Raw genomic sequence first — 17,792 nt, 5'->3', positions numbered from 1 at the left:
CTGTTCTGGACTTGGAGACAGTGAAGAGACATGTGAATTCAACATGTCAATACCTCTCACAAATACAAGTAGTGATGAAGTCAATCTCTGCTCCACTTTGAGCCAGGAGAGTTTGACATGCATATTATTAATGTTAGCTCTCTGTGTACATCCAAGGGCCAGCCGTGCTGCCCTGTTCTGAGCCAATTGCAATTTTCCCAAGTCCATTTTTGTGGCACCTGACCACACGACTGAACAGTAGTCCAGGTGCGACAAAACTAGGGCCTGTAGGACCAGCCTTGTTGATAGTGTTGTTATTAAGGACAGACTTTTCCCCATCTTGGCTACTGTTGTAGCAATATGTTTTGACCATGACAGTTTACAGTCCAGGATTGTGATTCAAATGTAAAAAGCATATCAAACGTGATAATTGCCAGAACGCTGTGCCAATTGTGCGCCGCCCTATGGGACTCTCAATCACGGCCGGTTGTGATACAGCCTGGAATCAAACCAGGGTCTGTAGTGATGCCTCTAGTACTGAGAAGCAGTGTCTTAGACCGTGGCGCCACTCGGGAGCCCCTACATATGTGCACTGATGTGACGTTATTTCCTTTACAATTCATGCATGCCTTTGCAACTCTATTTCTGAAATTGTGTAGGTTGTAAACAATCACAACCTTTCTCAGGCTTCTTAGATTGGAAGGTATGGTCAGGGCATTGAGGGAAAGAGTTTGATTCTTGCACCTTCAGTCCAAGGGTCCTATAAAGTCTGTAGGAATGCTGTCTATCCATCCGGCTGTGCTCTAAAGCAGCATACTTTCTCCTTTTAAGGGAACCGCTCTGTGTTTATCTCTGCTTTGACAGGGACTCGCTTTCTGAAGCGAAGGAAATGAAACGCGACACAAAAACAGAACAGGGGCCAAGCTGGAGTCTAGTCAACTATCAGTTAACATACTGTATAACTGTGACACACTATACCATAGTTCTGCAATGTCAATCCATCCAAGTCGATCTCAGTCATGTTATTCAATAGACTGCAACCAAAGCTTCTCACCAGTCTTCACCTGGCCATGTGTAGTATTCCCCTGAAAAGCCTTCCAGGACACCCAATTAATGCTGAATATCAAAGGATCTGATTAATTTGGAGCAGCCTGATGAGCAGTGGCATTTCTGTCCATTGTCCTCAAACCCTCTTCAAAGGGAGTGGTTGGCAGGTCACCAAGGGGGTCGGTCTTCTGACACTAGCCACCAGCTGGAGTTCAGTGCCTCCAAAATGACTAATGGCTTCGTTCTCCCCTTTTGTGCTTTTTCTCTGAATATTTTTGAGTCAGAAGCTAGGTTTCCCTCCAATTGGCGACAAATTTTCATGAGAATATTCTAAAATGTTTGATGTGCTTCCATAAAATTGACTTTTTTCAGATAAAAGGCTGTGCGTAATGACGCAGTGCACATATTTACTGGAAAGGAGCATCAATCTCATCACCTTGCACTTTCACCACCCTGTGAAGTTTAGCATAACTTATTTCATCTGTAGCCTAATAAACTGCATGCTTTCCCGACAAGTCATAGTGGGAGGACCCCAAAACATGTCATTGCATGATTCCAAGTTTACTCGATATGATGATTATTATATCAATATTTCTGAATAAAAGCATTTCCACTGACATTTCGTGCATAATAGATTTTACTGACACAGAAAGATCCCACCTTGTCTAGCGTATCTTGCTTTGTCTACATTTGGAAAGTTTACCAACAGATATTCTGTCTCCATCAGGCCTGTCGTGACATTTTTTATCCGACATGTACTTTACTTGCAGAAAAGGTTTGGATGAAAACCTGGTTAATGTAGCTGAAAGGAATATACTGCAAGGATTCGATGGGTATATTTGTTTTCTTAATGTAACTGCCCAGTAATAATCTCACCTTTTTTAAAAGTTAATAATCTGTTAACTCATACCCAAGTAATGTTGTTGACTCATCCTATATTAAACACTTGGAGAATAAAACCTACCTCAAACTTGTATCTCAAACAGGCCATTTAAAGAATGCTTGCTATTTCCTCCTAGAGGATGATGTCATCTTTCTTGGCATTCTCTCAATCAGTTTTATGATGTAGTCACCAGGAATGCATTTCAATTAACAGGTGTGCCTTGTTAAAATTTAATTTGTGGATTTTATTCCCTTCTTAATGCATTTGAGATGTGTTGTGACAAGGTTAGGTGTGGTTTACAGAAGATAGCCCTATTTGGTAAAAGACCAAGTCCATATTATGGCAAGAACTGTTCAAATAAACAAAGAGAAATAACAGTCCATCATTACTTTAAGACATGAAGGTCAGTCAATCCAGAACATTTTTTCAAGTGTAGTCGCAAAAACCATCCAGCGCTATGATGAAACTGGCTCTCATGAGGAACGCCACAGGAAAGGAAAACCCAGAGTAACCTCTGCTGCAAAGGATAGGTTCATTAGAGTTACCAGCCTCAGAAATCGGCAATTAACTGCACCTCAGATTTCAGCCCAAATAAATTCTTCACAGAGTTTAAGTAATAGACACATCTGAACATCAATTGCTCAGAGGAGACTGCGTGAATCAGGCCTTCATGGTCTAATTGCTGTATAGAAACCACTAATAAAGGACACCAATAATAATAAGAGACTTGCTTGGGCCAAGAAACACGAACAATGGACATTAGACCAGTGGAAATCTGTCCTTTGGTCTGATGAGTCCAAATTTGAGATTTTTGGTTTCAACCACCATGTCTTTGTGAGACACAGAGTAGGTGAACGGATGATCTCTGCATGTGTGGATCCCACCGTGAAGCATGGAGGAGGAGGAGTGATGGTGTGGGTGTGGTTTGCTGGTGACACTGTCAGTGATTTATTTAGAATTCAAGGCACACTTAACCAGCATGGCTACCACAGCATTCTGCAGCGATACGCCATCCCATTTGGTGTGGGCTTAGTGGGACTATCATTTGTTTTTCAACAGGACAATGACCCAACACACCTCCAGGCTGTGTAAGGGCTATTTGACCAAGAAGGAGAGTGATGGTGTGCTGCATCAGATGACCTGGCCTCAACAATTACCCGACCTCAACCCAATTGAGATGGTTTGGGATGAGTTGGACCGCAGAGTGAAGGAAAAGCAGCCAACAAGTTCTCAGCATATGTACGAACTACTTCAAGACTGTTGGAAAAGCCTTCCAGGTGAAGCTGGTTGAGAGAATGCCAAGAGTGTGCAAAGCTGCCACGAGTGTGCAAAGCTGTCAAGGCAAATGGTGCATACTTTGAAGAATCTCAAATCTAAAATATATTTCGATTTGTTTCAGACTTTTGTGGTTGCTACATGATTCCATATCTGTTATTTCATAGTTTTGATGTCTTCACTATTATTCTACAATGTAGAAAATAGTACAAATAAAGAAAAATGAGAAGGTTTGTCCAAACTTCTGACTGGTACTGTATATGGCATGTTTGGGCCCTTTTATTCCCAACACCAACTCAAACATTTCAAGCCATCATTGGGCATTATATATACATTATTTATTGAAATACTGCCATGTCAAACCAGTCCTATTTGGCCCTATGGAGCTGGTTGGTGGCCATTTTGGAAAACTGCTTCCCTAGAGTGCAACAGGGAAAATCTGCAATGGCACTATAGCTTTATTTAGTTTTGTGGCGTCATCATAAAGGGATTTTGCTCAAATGGGTTACCTTAGTCCCTGCTGGACATAATGCATTCCTATGGGATTTCTCGTGACCTGCACTGGGCAGGTTTCCTGGCACATTTCTTATAAGTGACACAGTGTATAATATCATATTATGTATCATTGTAATCGGTAGACTTCAGGGAACAGATATCACTTTTGTAGAGTGTCAAAGGTAACTTTGTATTTAATAAACCACTTTGAAAGTGAAAATATACACATTTTACTGCGATTTGATGGTTTTTAATCATCGATCATAAAGGACAAAACAAATGCCATATGGTTTTGGTTGTTGATTGATTGAGTACCCCAAACCAATCCAAACATGTTTAGCTATTTTGGGGCTATGTAGACCCAACACAGGGGAAGCCATTACCCAAAACGTCAATACAGGTAAATGCATTTTCACCATTGACCTTTAGGGGGCGCTACATGTCGACCCCGGGCTTTGCTCAAGTCGCACTAAATCAGGTTTTGTTCAGCATGAAAAACTACGCAAGTGTGCCAATTTTCACACTTCTATATCAAATAGAGACGTTTTAGAACGTATCTACTGGACTATGTTGGGGTACACCCACACCATTTCAACACAGAAAACAGCTACTTAATTTAAAAAAGTAGTAGGAAGGTATCCTTAATGTTTTGTACACTCAGTTTAGGTCATATTTGATAGAAATCTGGAAACACTGGACAGTTATTTTGATTAAACATTTTGCTTTACTCACTGTTGATTTTGTTCATGAAAATTGTAATAGAGACTTAGCCTTGATGAATTGACGATGTTCTTTCACTGAGACTGTTTGGAGAGACTCTATGGCCTTTCAAACATTGTTCTGGCTTGTCTTTCAGACATGTTCCACCCAGAAATATCCCTTCTGCTGCTGCTGTAACCACAGTGACAGTCTATAAGCGTTTATAAATGTTTTGAACTGTAAATGTTCTTTCACAATGTCTCTATAATGTAATTTCATTAATGGAAGCAATCTAAATGATAAAAGTCTGTTCTCTCTGTTATAATACTCTACATCAGCAAAAGTATGTGGACACCCCTTCAAATTAGTGGATTCGGCTATTTCAGCCGCACCCATTGCTGACAGGTGTATAAAATCGAGCACACAGCCATGCAATCACCATAGACAAACATTGGCTGTAGAATGGCCTTACTGAAGAGCTCGGTGACTTTCAATGTGGCACCGTAATTGGATGTCATCTTTCCAACAAGTCAGTTTGTTAAATTTCTGCCCTGCTTGAGATGCCCCGGTCACCTGTAAGTGCTGTTATTGTGAAGTTGAAACATCTAGGAGCAACAACAACTCAGCCGTGAGATGGTAGGCCACACAAGCTCACAGAATGGGACCGCCAAGTGCTGAAGCGCGTATAAATCATCTGTCCTCGGTTGCAACACTCACTACCGAGTTTCAAACATCAGCACAATATCTGTTTGTCGGGAGCTTCATGAAGTGGGTATCTATGGCCGAGCAGCGCAAAGCTCGCCACCATTGGACTCACCGCCATTGGACTCTGGAGCAGTGGAAATGTGTTCTCTGGAGTGATGAATCACGCTTCACCATCTGGCAGTCTGACGGACGACTCTGAGTTTGGCGGATGCCAAGAGAACGCTACCTGCCCCAATGCATAGGGCAAACTGTAAAGTTTAGTGGAGTAGGAATAATGGTCTGCGGCTGTTTTTCATGGTTCGGGCTAAGCCCCTTAGTTCCAGTGAAGGGAAATATTAACGCTATGGCCTTCTAGGTGCTTCTAACTTTGTGGCAACTGTTTGGAGAAGGCCCCTTCCTGTTTCAGCATGACAATGCCTCCGTATATCAAGCAAGGTCCATACTGAAATTATTTGTCGATCGGTGTGGAAGAACTTGGACAGAGCCCTTACTGGCCTGGACAGAGGCCTGACCTCAACCCAATCAAACACCTTTGGGATGAATTGGAACGCCGACTGTGAGCCAGTCCTAATCGCCCAACATCGTGCCTGACCTCTCTAATGCACTTGTGGCTGAATTGAATCAAGTCCCCACAGCAATTTATTTCATTTTGATTTCACCTTTATTTAACCAGGTAGGCTAGTTGAGAACAAGTTCTCATTTGCAACTGCGACCTGGCCAAGATAAAGCATAGCAGTGTGAACAGACAACAACACAGAGTTACACATGGAGTAAACAATAAACAATAAACAAGTCAATAACATAGTAGAAAAAAAAATCTACAGTATATACATTGTGTGCAAAAGGCATGAGGAGGTAGGCAATAAATGGGCCATAGGAGTGAATAATTACAATTTAGCAGATTAACACTGGAGTGATAAATGATCAGATGAACATGTGCAGGTAGAGATACTGGTATGCAAAAGAGCAGAAAAGTAAATGAAATAAAAACAGTATGGGGATGAGGTAGGTAAATTGGGTGGGCTATATACCGATGGACTATGTACAGCTGCAGCGATCGGTTAGCTGCTCAGATAGCAGATGTTTAAAGTTGGTGAGGGAGATAAAAGTCTCCAACTTCAGAGATTTTTGTAATTCATTCCAGTCGCAGGCAGCAGAGAACTGGAAGGAAAGGCGGCCAAATAAGGTTTTGGCTTTCGGGATGATCAGTGAGATACACCTGCTGGAGCGCGTGCTACAGGTGGGTGTTGCCAACGTGACCAGTGAATTGAGATAAGGCGGAGCTTTACCTAGCATAGACTTGTGGATGACCTGGAGCCAGTGGGTCTGGCGACGAACATATAGCGAGGACCAGCCGACTAGAGCATACAGGTCGCAGTGGTGGGTGGTATAAGGTGCTTTAGTAACAAAACGGATGGCACTGTGATAAACTGCATCCAGTCTGCTGAGTAGAGTATTGGAAGCTATTTTGTAGATGACATCGCCGAAGTCGAGGATCGGTAGGATAGTCAGCTTTACTAGGGTACGTTTTGCGGCGTGAGTGAAGGAGGCTTTGTTGCGAAATAGAAAGCCGACTCTAGATTTGATTTTGGATTGGAGATGTTTGATATGAGTCTGGAAGGAGAGTTTGCAGTCTAGCCAGACACCTAGGTACTTATAGATGTCCACATTTTCTAGATCGGAACCATCCAGGTTGGTGATGCAAGTCGGGCGTGCGGGTGCAGGCAGCGAACGGTTGAAAAGCATGCATTTGGTTTTACTAGCGTTTAAGAGCAGTTGGAGGCCACGGAAGGAGTGTTGTATGGCATTGAAGCTCATTTGGAGGTTAGATAGCACAGTGTCCAAGGAAGGGCCAGAAGTGTACAGAATGGTGTCGTCTGCGTAGAGGTGGATCAGGGAATCACCCACAGCAAGAGCAACATCATTGATATATACAGAGAAAAGAGTCGGCCCGAGAATTGAACCCTGTGGTAGCCCCATAGAGACTGCCAGAGGACCGGACAACATGCCCTCCGATTTGACACACTGAACACTGTCTGCAAAGTAGTTGGTGAACCAGGCAAGGCAGTCATTAGAAAAACCGAGGCTACTGAGTCTGCCGATAAGAATATGGCGATTGACAGAGTCGAAAGCCTTGGCTAGGTCGATGAAGACGGCTGCACAGTACTGTCTTTTATCGATGGCGGTTATGATATCGTTTAGTACCTTGAGCGTGGCTGAGGTGCACCCGTGACCGGCTCGGAAACCGGATTGCACAGCGGAGAAGGTACGGTGGGATTCGAGATGGTCAGTGATCTGTTTGTTGACATGGCTTTCGAAGACCTTAGATACCAGGGCAGGATGGATATAGGTCTGTAACAGTTTGGGTCCAGGGTGTCTCCCCCTTTGAAGAGGGGGATGACCGCGGCAGCTTTCCAATCCTTGGGGATCTCAGATGATACAAAGGAGAGGTTGAACAGGCTGGTAATCGGGATTGCGACAATGGCGGCAGACAGTTTCAGAAATAGAGGGTCCAGATTGTCAAGCCCAGCTGATTTGTATGGGTCCAGGTTTTGCAGCTCTTTCAGAACATCTGTTATCTGGATTTGGGTAAAGGAGAAGCTGGGGAGGTGTGGGCGAGTAGCTGCGAGGGGGGGGGGGGGGGGGGTGGAGCGGTTGGCTGAGGTTGGAGTAGCCAGGAGGAAGGCATGGCCAGCCGTTGAGAAAACCTTGTTGAAGTTTTCGATTATCACCGATTTATCGGTGGTGACCGTGTTACCTAGCCTCAGTGCAGTGGGCAGCTGGGAGGAGGTGCTCTTGTTCTCCATGGACTTTACAGTGTCCCAGAACTTTTTGAAGTTAGAGCTACAGGATGCAAATTTCTGCTTGAAAAAGCTGGCCTTTGCTTTCCTGACTGACTGGGTGTATTGGTTCCTGACTTCCCTGAACAGTTGCATATCGCGGGGACTATTCGATGCTATTGCAGTCCCCCACAGGATGTTTTTGTGCTGGTCGAGGGCAGTCAGGTCTGGAGTGAACCAGGGGCTATATCTGTTCTTAGTTCTGCATTTTTTGAACGGAGCATGCTTGTCTAAGATGGTGAGGAAGTTACTTTTAAAGAATGACCAGGCATCCTCAACTGACGGGATGAGGTCAATATCCTTCCAGGATACCCGGGCCAGGTCTATTAGAAAGGCCTGCTCGCAGAAGTGTTTTAGGGAGCGTTTGACAGTGATGAGGGGTGGTCGTTTGACCGCAGACCCGTAGCGGATACAGGCAATGAAGCAGTGATCGCTGAGATCCTGATTGTAGAGAGCAGAGGTGTATTTGGAGGGCAAGTTGGTCAGGATAATGTAAATTAGGGTGCCCTTGTTTACGGATTTAGGGTTGTACCTGGTGGGTTCCTTGATGATTTGTGTGAGATTGAGGGCAATGTTCCAACATACATTGGAAAGCCTTCCCAGAAGAGTGGAGGCTGTTATAGCAGCAAACGGGGGACCAACTCCATATTAATGCCCATTATTTTGGAACGACATTTTCGACGAGCAGATGTCCAGATACTTTTGGTCATGTAGTGTATCATGGTTTTAGCAATTTTATTATATAGTCCGTTTGTTAAATGCTACAGGCTTTCAAGAATGGCAAAACATTTATTATGCATATTGTTCTCTAAAATCTAAATTAAAGAATGATTAATCTGTAATTATACATGGAGTGATAACACTGCTGAAAGAAAAAGTGAGAAAATAAGACAATTTTTTGCGACACTGTAATGGGCACGACTGGAGTGCCAGCTAAATCTAATCACAGCAGATGAGTGTTGAAGTGTTTCACACTGGGTACATTACTATATGTTAATCCTCAGCTGAATAGTTTTGCAATTTAGTCGACTGAAAATAAGCTTGCATTATAACTTTAGTATAGAATGTGTCTTGATGGAACTTGTGACCTTCAGTTAAATCACAGAGAGAAGTTATTTAGATACGTTTTTAATGTTCTAATATTGAAAAACAGTTATTGAAATCCCTTGAACCTGCAGTGTATAGAACAGAGCGGTTTCTCAGAAGAACAAAGTGTTAGGGGTCCCCACGCAAAAAGAGATGATAAGCTATTCATGCTGATTTATTTCTTCACAAAAAGGCAGAACATATGATTTTGTCATTGTCTGCGATGCCCTATCTGATTTAATTTGAGATTCACTCATTACTCAAGGAGCCCATCTGTGTCTGCTCTTCCTTGTTGCTTTACTGAAACTCTTCACTTCTGCCAAGCCTCTGGATAAGGCTGTGACAGTTACACAGCTGTAGTCACTGCTAAGCACCCATGTTGCCAGGCAGCACTGTAATACACAAGTGACAATCACCGGTCATCAAAGTGAGATTGCTTTTTACCAAATCACACATGTCCCACTGTGCGAGAATCACATCTTGCTCTCTATTCAACCTTTAATCAGAATGGGTTTTTGATAAGGAGAGCTTCAGAATTCATTTAGCACTCCCACGCATCTCTGCACAAACACAAGCAGTATGGACAGACACTGCAAACAGTTGATTACTGTGCCGTTGTCTGTAAGGAGGGCAGTAGTGCTGGGGGAAATGGGCAGGTTTATTAAGTACAGGTCCCAAAGGAGATATCTTGCCTCTTTCACTTAAACCTCAGGTTCCTTTCCCCAAGGTTACTGTGATGGTTTAGAGCCAGATGTTCCAGGTAGAGAGCTAGGCAGATGTTGGTGCCCACCATCACCCACCACCATCCCTCCCACCCCTGCTTCCAGCTGAAATCTCTGCATTCTACAATACATCTGATCGCCTGTTCAAAAACAGAAAAAAGAGACTAGGTAAAGGCAAATAATATACTTTGAAATACTGTGGTCTAATGCAAAACTGTCTTGAAAGGTAGCATTGCCAAATAAATATTTTATCTGGTTTGTGGAGAAGTCTTGAAGAAAAAGAAAAAAAGCTCAGTGACAACTCTAAGTACCCATCATATTAAAACTAATTTAAAGTTGCAGCGCCCTGAATGACCCATCTGACAGTGTCTCACTGTGTGTTTTTGGGACTTCAGGGAAAACAAAGCTATCAGAAGTGGAATATGAATTCAGAACTGGCTTTATTACATCATTGTGAGCACAGGGTTATCTTGACTCCTAGGACATTAACACACAATACCAGTGTTTAAGTGGTGCCGGCAGAGCAGAACTAATGCTTTGTGTCTGAGTGTCATCTCTCAGTTCTCCGTACCTCCGAAGGGCAGCAGCACCAATCTACCAGCTCAGCTAGGATTTGCTGGAACAGATCTCCCATCGTGAAACATCCTCCCCCATAGGATTGCAAAGAGAGGGTATATTGGTGAAAACTTTTGGTATTCTATCACAAGACATGTAGTGGCCCTATTGGGTACTTCAGATTATCACAGGTGTCTGTAATTATCTCTGGCCCTCTGTGTGGACTTAATGAAAAATATATTCAATAATTAAATAAGATGGTTTTCAAATAAAAAAAATAGAATGACATGTTTTGGTGTCAAACTTTGTGGCAGTTGTGAAAAGTTGGAAGAGAGTTGCAGAGTTAATAAAAAAAATAATACCATTGTTGATTAGATGCTTTTTTCATTAGTTCGGCTATTTTCTCTTGAACCATATGACCTATCCACTGGAACTCATGTACAATATGGACACAGATAAAAAAAAAAAAAACATATATACTATATATCAGTCAATTAAAAAAACGTTTTCAAGTATAAATGACTAGTTAGGATAAATTGCCATGGATTTTCTCTTAATTACCAAAATTACCGTAGATTCCGTTAACCCTACTACCACGAGAACATAATATTAATTTACAAAGAATAAGTCCATATGATCTTTAAAGTGCCCACACTCTCGATTATGATATAGTGAAGCCAGAGTACTTCTGAAGCTGGTCTTTTAAGGCAAATTGCTGGATGAGGTACTTGTGGGTAGTCATTCATAGCAAGGCGTCTGAGGTAAAATGCAGGGTAGTAAAATGCCTTATCTTCCCTCCAGCCTATACAAGAGTGCTGGTGTAGAGATAAGAACTGATTCTATTCACATGCCCTAAGGCGGGGAGATGCAGTACGGTGATTTCTGTCTCAAATTACTGGTTATGGGGCACTTCTCTCCAATATGGGCCTTCAAGCGCATTTCAAGCGCAAACTGTTGACTGGATGCTCACAAATAGCTTTACTTATAGAGGAAAGTGAATTTTTTTTGTATTTTTTTGTGAAAGCAGTCTGTCAAAGCAAAACAGATGTTGAGCCACACTGCAGATTCTTATTCACATCAACTGTTTCATTTGCTAATTGTTCTCAATTTAGTGACTTTTTCTGCACTTTAGCTTCAGGAACAGAACGTTACTCTCTTTTCGTTCAATTCACAGGTCCAAGGGCTTAATCAAGGAGGCCATTCTTGACAACGACTTCATGAAGAACCTTGAGCTTTCTCAGATCCAAGAGATCGTTGACTGCATGTACCCAGTTGAATATGCCACAGACAGCTGCATCATCAAAGAAGGGGATGTGGGCTCATTGGTGTATGTGATGGAAGGTAAGCATTGTGCAAAAAGTCAGCCATGTTAACTTCCCTTCGCCTTTTTGAACTTTCCAGTTCTAAAAAGTTTTTAGAGGAACCCCTCTGAAAAGGACATTGAGGAACACATTTGTAAAGGTTCAAACTATAAACTTTTTGTGATGGGAGTGGTTACATGTTTTAACCTTTCTAATAATATATTGTAGAGGTAGCAGCCTATCAGATTGGAGGCGTGGCTTTCAGATAGTTACTTTTGGCCACCTGTTACAGTAAATGTCATTCCTGTTCATGTTAAGTTTGTACACTGTAAATTGACTAACAATGGGTCCTTGAGGAACTCCAGGGGTTCCTCAAGTCACCACTACGAGTGTACTGTATCTACTGTGGGACTTTCATGGTTAAGAACTTCTGTTCACATCCCTGTTATTCATCACCAGTTTAGTTAAGAACAGATCTGGAAACAATGACCTACAGTAAAGATGCATTTCCAGGAAGTGAATGAACGGTCCTCTGCTGGGCTGTAATTCACCAGTTTGTCCCCCTGTGAGAAATCAGCCATTAATGAAGGAATGTGTCGCAACAAACCGTTGAGGATTATAAATACAGCCGAACACCAATGAGTCCAAATGTGCACTTCACATTTCCATATCATAAAACCCATGTCATATAAAGTGTCAACACTTATGATCATTATGTTTATGTACAGCCAAAAGATGACATAGCATCATAGCCTGGGTTGTTCTGAACAGAATGAGCCTATGTTTGTCTACTGCAAATCATATTTGTGTGATGGCGGGGATGCAGGGTTGTGTTCCAAACAAAACAACTACAAGTGTGCTTGCTGTAGTTCCTCAACGGCACAATGTGCCCAAATAAGCACCTCATAGTTGAAGACTATAAAAGTGCATTGAAATTACTTAGGAACTGTGCACACTCTGGAGATGTTAGTCCTCTCACTCAAACTCTTGTAAATGTTTTGTCTTATGTTGCACCTACCCCATGTCATGACCGACCACGAGAATCCAAATAGGTCAGATCAGGTTTGCAATGACTAACTTCAATCAGACCCCTTTTCACCCGTAGAGAGGGGAGGATAGAACTAGTGGGGATTAACAACTCACGTCCTGTTGTAAATCAATAGAGAAGATCCAGGCCTGTGCTCTCCAAATTCACCAAAGTCATGTCTCAACATTATTTTTCCCACTGAAACTCTTAACACGTTCAAAAGCGAATACTGGAACAATATTTCTAATGTAGAACGTGGGGAATGGTTAGAGGCAATCTATAGGACACTAATGTCATTTTGTTTGTTATTTTGTGATGTCATTAAAAATGTTACAAAGGAAATACTGCAACTCGGAAAGTATACCCACTACGTGGATGAAGTTTCCATACTATGGGTTGTGCATGTATTATGGGAAATGATGATTTGAGAAGCTATAAGAGAGAAATATTTTCCATAACTTTGCACAGTGAGTAATCACCTCCCTGGAGTGAGGTCAAAACTGCCGGAACCGCCCCTTTTGAGCAAAATGTATAAACGATGCGTTAATAAAAAACCCAAAGCAAACCAGAAATGTGTGAAGCTGCAGCTGCGCGTTTAAAATGGTTTGAACTTTGAATCTCAACATGAGTTGGAGACGATAAACTCACATCCCGGACAATCATTGGTACGATGAATAACAGTCTTTAGATGAATGTTAAAGTCAATTCACATTTACCAGGAATCTTCTTCTCGTGTTACTAATGTAGCCAGAATATTTTCAGATTTTGTTATCAACAAATGCGGGGAAAAGTACAGTAAATGTAAAATGCACATAAAATCAACAGTGTAATGTTTTGATTCAGTCTTAAGCCAGGTGAACTGTTGTGTACTCACCTTTGGTCTAATCATTTCCCCATTATATCCAAACTGTTCCCTTTCAATTGCTACCATGGTTATGCATATGATTTTCATATGTCTACTGTAAGAAACGTTTAAATTTAGACCTGTCCATAGAGGCCAATTCCCACAACTGTAAAGGGTTAAGGAGTCATAACCAGTATGTGGCTATTTTTGTTCCAAATTGCTTTTGTCCCAATATTAAATGGTTCAGTTGTTACATACCATTATGGGGAACTTTACTGAAAGATCCTGTTCTCAGAGGAACTGGGTGATTTGTTGGCACAGACATTGCTGTTGAAAAGAAGACTTAAAAAGCCTGTTTACACCAGTTTCTTCTTCCCAGCTGTTTTTCGTTTCTTTGTTTCCTATCTTGATACCACAAGGAGCACTCGGATAACATGCTTTATGTACTTGACAGAAATGACAGAGAAAATCCTTCTCCAACTCTACTGAATGCCATGAGTGGTTCTTAGTCCCTCTGTTATTCTGTATAAGTATGCTTACTTACTTGGCTTAAGCTGTCATTGTGCCACACTCTGCCATTGATTACGAGTAATCAAGACAAATACCTTAATCTGAGCAAAGGCGCCCACTACGGCCGAGCAGAGTTGAGCAGGGAGGGAAGCTGCCTTGATGCGGTTCAATGTGTCCCCGTCGATGGAGCCATGAGGGACCAGTGGATTTGCTAATGGGAAGAAAATGGATTCTTAGAGAAGTTATTCTCACGTCTGATGGGATTCACCTTGAATGTGCTCCTCAGCGCTACTATACCTCCAACATCACGTCATTGGCACGCCTCCCAAGCCTGGTTCTCGACGAGGCTAACACAGTGGTAACACCTGAGGAAAAGTTATCAGAAAAAAAGTGCATTTCTTGTGAAATGAAAATGATAAAAACTAATTTGAGGAATAATGCATTTATTTGGGATTTCATTGTAGGTCATTGACTTCTTTAGAGTGTATGGACAAACCCCATGAAGTAGACTTCCCTTTGAGCTACTTTCTCCAAGCACACCCAGCTGTGCCGTATTTATTTGTACACCTGTGTTGAACTATATTAATCCACAGGCAGAGCTTTTCAACGTTTGGACATTTGTACTTTTTTATCAGCAGGGCATCTTTCTCAGTGCGGCGTTGACTACGGGCACCAGACACAAAATGGGTCAGCTAAAATAAACAGAGCTTTTCAATTAGCAACAGATTCATAGCCTAACTGAGCCTTGTGGGCAAGGAAACAGACCACAGTATCTGTCTGTCCTCCAGGCAGTTCCAAATTTGATTTGTCTTACTGCTTCTGTTCCTCCATTAAAATAACAGATAATAATAATAATAATAATAATAATAATGCATTCAACTTTTATGACAAAGCTTTTCATTACAAAGTGCTTTAAGTGCTTAAAAAACATGTAATTCTGAAAAACCTAAACATGTAGAAGATCATGGCAGGCAGGGTAGTTTATTAAGGCTTTGAGCAGTCAGCATCAGGAGGAAGGCTAGAGTAGAGGCAGTTTGGAGACTAAATGGAGGAGGGTCACATCCAGGGGGTTTCAGACTGGTCCAGAGCCCACAACACTAGAAATTAATTGGTCTCGTTGACGTGTATAATGTCAAAACCCTATTTTGCTTTTGATAATTTATTAAATGTGCACTATGCAGAAATCACTCCTCCATTTCATGTTTGTTAAAATTCTAATTGTTTGCCTAATTTCAGTTTGTGACAAAACAAGCAATCATAGTGTAGACAATCATTTTCCCCTCTATACCGCTGTGAAATATATTTTACATAACCAAAAAGATAGTATTTTCAGCTTTTTGAAGCTAATATATAAAACCGAACTTAAAAGACTAAAAAACTCAACTTAAAAACGAGAAGCATAGAAATAGCGCACATAGAACAGATCTACCACTTCTTAGACTTTCTTTCAACGAGAATCACAGATCTATAACACACATTTCTAAGAGAATTTGATCGGGTCGCCGAAAAGTTACATATTGCTGCTTTAAACTAATTAATGAGGTTCATGTTGTATAAATGAATTGGGATTGAATGTTTTCCCTGAATACTAAATCTATCACGTGGATCCTTGATTAATGATGTATTTACCATGAACACACGACACCTCTGACATGCGTCTCTATACGCTGTGGATAGATCTTTCTAGACACGAAAAGGATCAAGGTTTAGCAGACGGGGCCTCTCCATTAGACTCTATGGAACAGAGAAGAATAAGTAGTCTCACTGCAGCTGTCAATTAATAATGGCCTCGTCACTATTGCTGGACGTTAATTGGAAGAAATATCCTGGCTAATGCGCCTGCTCTCCCGAGAACAGCTATCTAGCGTTGGACACAAATAAATGACAAGGAAGTAGAAACCCATTGATATTCTAACACAGCACAGCTAGCTAATGAAGTGTTCGCCTCACTGAAGAACAAAATGGAAATAGAGAACATTTTTGTGCGTGAGTGTTTGACACTTTGGGTTTTTCTGTGCCCCAGACAGGAGTAAACATCCTCAGCCTTTTCCCAGTCTTTTTTTTATTGGCCTGTTAAACCCACAGATGGACTCCAAATATAATGTGAGATGTAAACAGGAAGAGGAAATGACCCGAAAGAGATTCTGGTGATGACAAGGCGCTATACTTGGGTGATTTTTAAATAGGATACCACCGTGAAAAACTCATGAATTCTGTTTTCGGAATGGGCACAGATTGTAGTGGATATTTGCTCTCTCAGCCAACAAGTTACACTTTACAGTCATAAACTAAATGCAGCCAAGCTGTCTCAACATGGATTTGGTTGCATAGCAACGTGCTGGATCCTCATTCTTTGGCAATGTTGTTTATTAACATCCACATTAATATGCAAAAGCCCAGCTGAACTGAGACCTGGAGTTTTATGCTACAGTATATCCAATGGACTGAGAGGGTTTGAAGTAAACAATTTAGGCTAATGTAATGGATGAATATACTGTATGTAAAATATTTGCTATAAGAGAACTCAAGTCATAGCCTACTTGGACAGCAGCCAGGTGATGTCATTTTCTATACTGAGGAAAACACACACCTGAATTTGTCAGGTGCAATGCACTTCTGCTCCAATGCAAATGATTAATGAAAAGTTACAACCAACAATGTTTTGGCAGCTAGCTGATAAAGATGCACTGCGTGAGAAATGAAGAGTTTATTTCCAAAACCTTTTATTGCTTGTGGGTATATTCATGTGCGTGTAAAATATGACTGTTCTCAGATTTTAATTAATAGATTTTAGATGTGTATGATTATTGTTTATTTTTGATCAAAACGCTATATAACCTTTGTTTAGCTGGAATTGAAGCTATATTTGACTGTGATATGTGGTTGTCTCACCTAGCTATCTTAAGATGAATGCACTTACTGTATGTCGCTCTGGATAAGAGCATCTGCTAAGTGACAAAGTCAAGATCTCATATTACTGTATTGAATTATTATTATTTTTTAATATTGATGTCAAAAATGTATAATTTATACACAGTGTACAAAACATTAAGGACACCTGCTCTTTCCATTACATAGACTGACCAGGTGAATCCAGGTGAACGCTATGTTCCCTGGAAAATCCACTTCAATCAGTGTAGATGAAGGTGTGGAGTCGGGTTAAAGAAGGATTTTTAAGCCTTGAGACAGATTGTGTATGTGTGCCATTCAGAGGGTGAATGTGCAAGACAAAGATTGAAGTGCCTTTGAACAGGGTATGGTAGATGCCAGGCACACTGGATTTTGTCAAAATCTGCAACACTGTTGGGTTTTTCCTGCACAATAGTTTCCTGTGTATATCAAGAATGGTACACCCCCCAAAGGACATCCAGCGAACTTGGGAAAGGGAAAAGAGGAAGGGGATACCTAGTCAGTTGCACAACTGAAGGCATTCAACCAAAATGTGTCTTCCGCATTTAACCCAACCTCTCTGAATCAGAGAGGTATTGGGGCAGTTGTTGTTGGGGGTTAACTGTCTTGACACAACTGTGGAAAGCGTGGAGTCAACATGGGCTAGCATCTCTGTGGAATGCTTTTGACACCTTGTCGGGTCCACGAATTTAGGCAGGGGTGCAACTCAATATTAGGAAGGTGTACACTCAGTGTATATTTCTTTATTAAAAATAGTTATTTGTTACATTTGACTGTGTAAAACCTGGCAGTACTACTTATTTTTCTGAGAGTAAGGATATGTGACCGACCGACTCATTCGGTCTTATGTAGCAAAATTTGAAATTATGTTTTTACATTGGATGAAAGTAGAGACTCAGTTGATAAACGTGGAA

General features: G+C 41.4%; 1 protein-coding gene across 4 annotated transcripts in view; it reads left to right on the top strand.

The window, feature by feature from the left end:
- The window catches only part of LOC110491369 (cGMP-dependent protein kinase 1), a 187,088-nt gene that overhangs the window by 10,889 nt on the left and 158,407 nt on the right, over positions 1-17,792 (top strand). For all 4 annotated transcript variants that reach the window (XM_021564758.3, XM_021564757.3, XM_021564756.3 and 1 more), the window contains exon 2: positions 11,461-11,627. In XM_021564758.3, coding sequence (XP_021420433.1) covers positions 11,461-11,627 — 167 coding nt within the window. The remainder of the gene's footprint in view (positions 1-11,460; positions 11,628-17,792) is intronic.

Source organism: Oncorhynchus mykiss, chromosome 16 (assembly GCF_057628025.1).
Source record: "Oncorhynchus mykiss isolate SJ-2025 chromosome 16, ASM5762802v1, whole genome shotgun sequence".
In the NCBI taxonomy this organism is placed as follows: Eukaryota; Metazoa; Chordata; class Actinopteri; order Salmoniformes; family Salmonidae; genus Oncorhynchus; species Oncorhynchus mykiss.
This window is presented reverse-complemented; position numbering and strand designations above follow the sequence as displayed.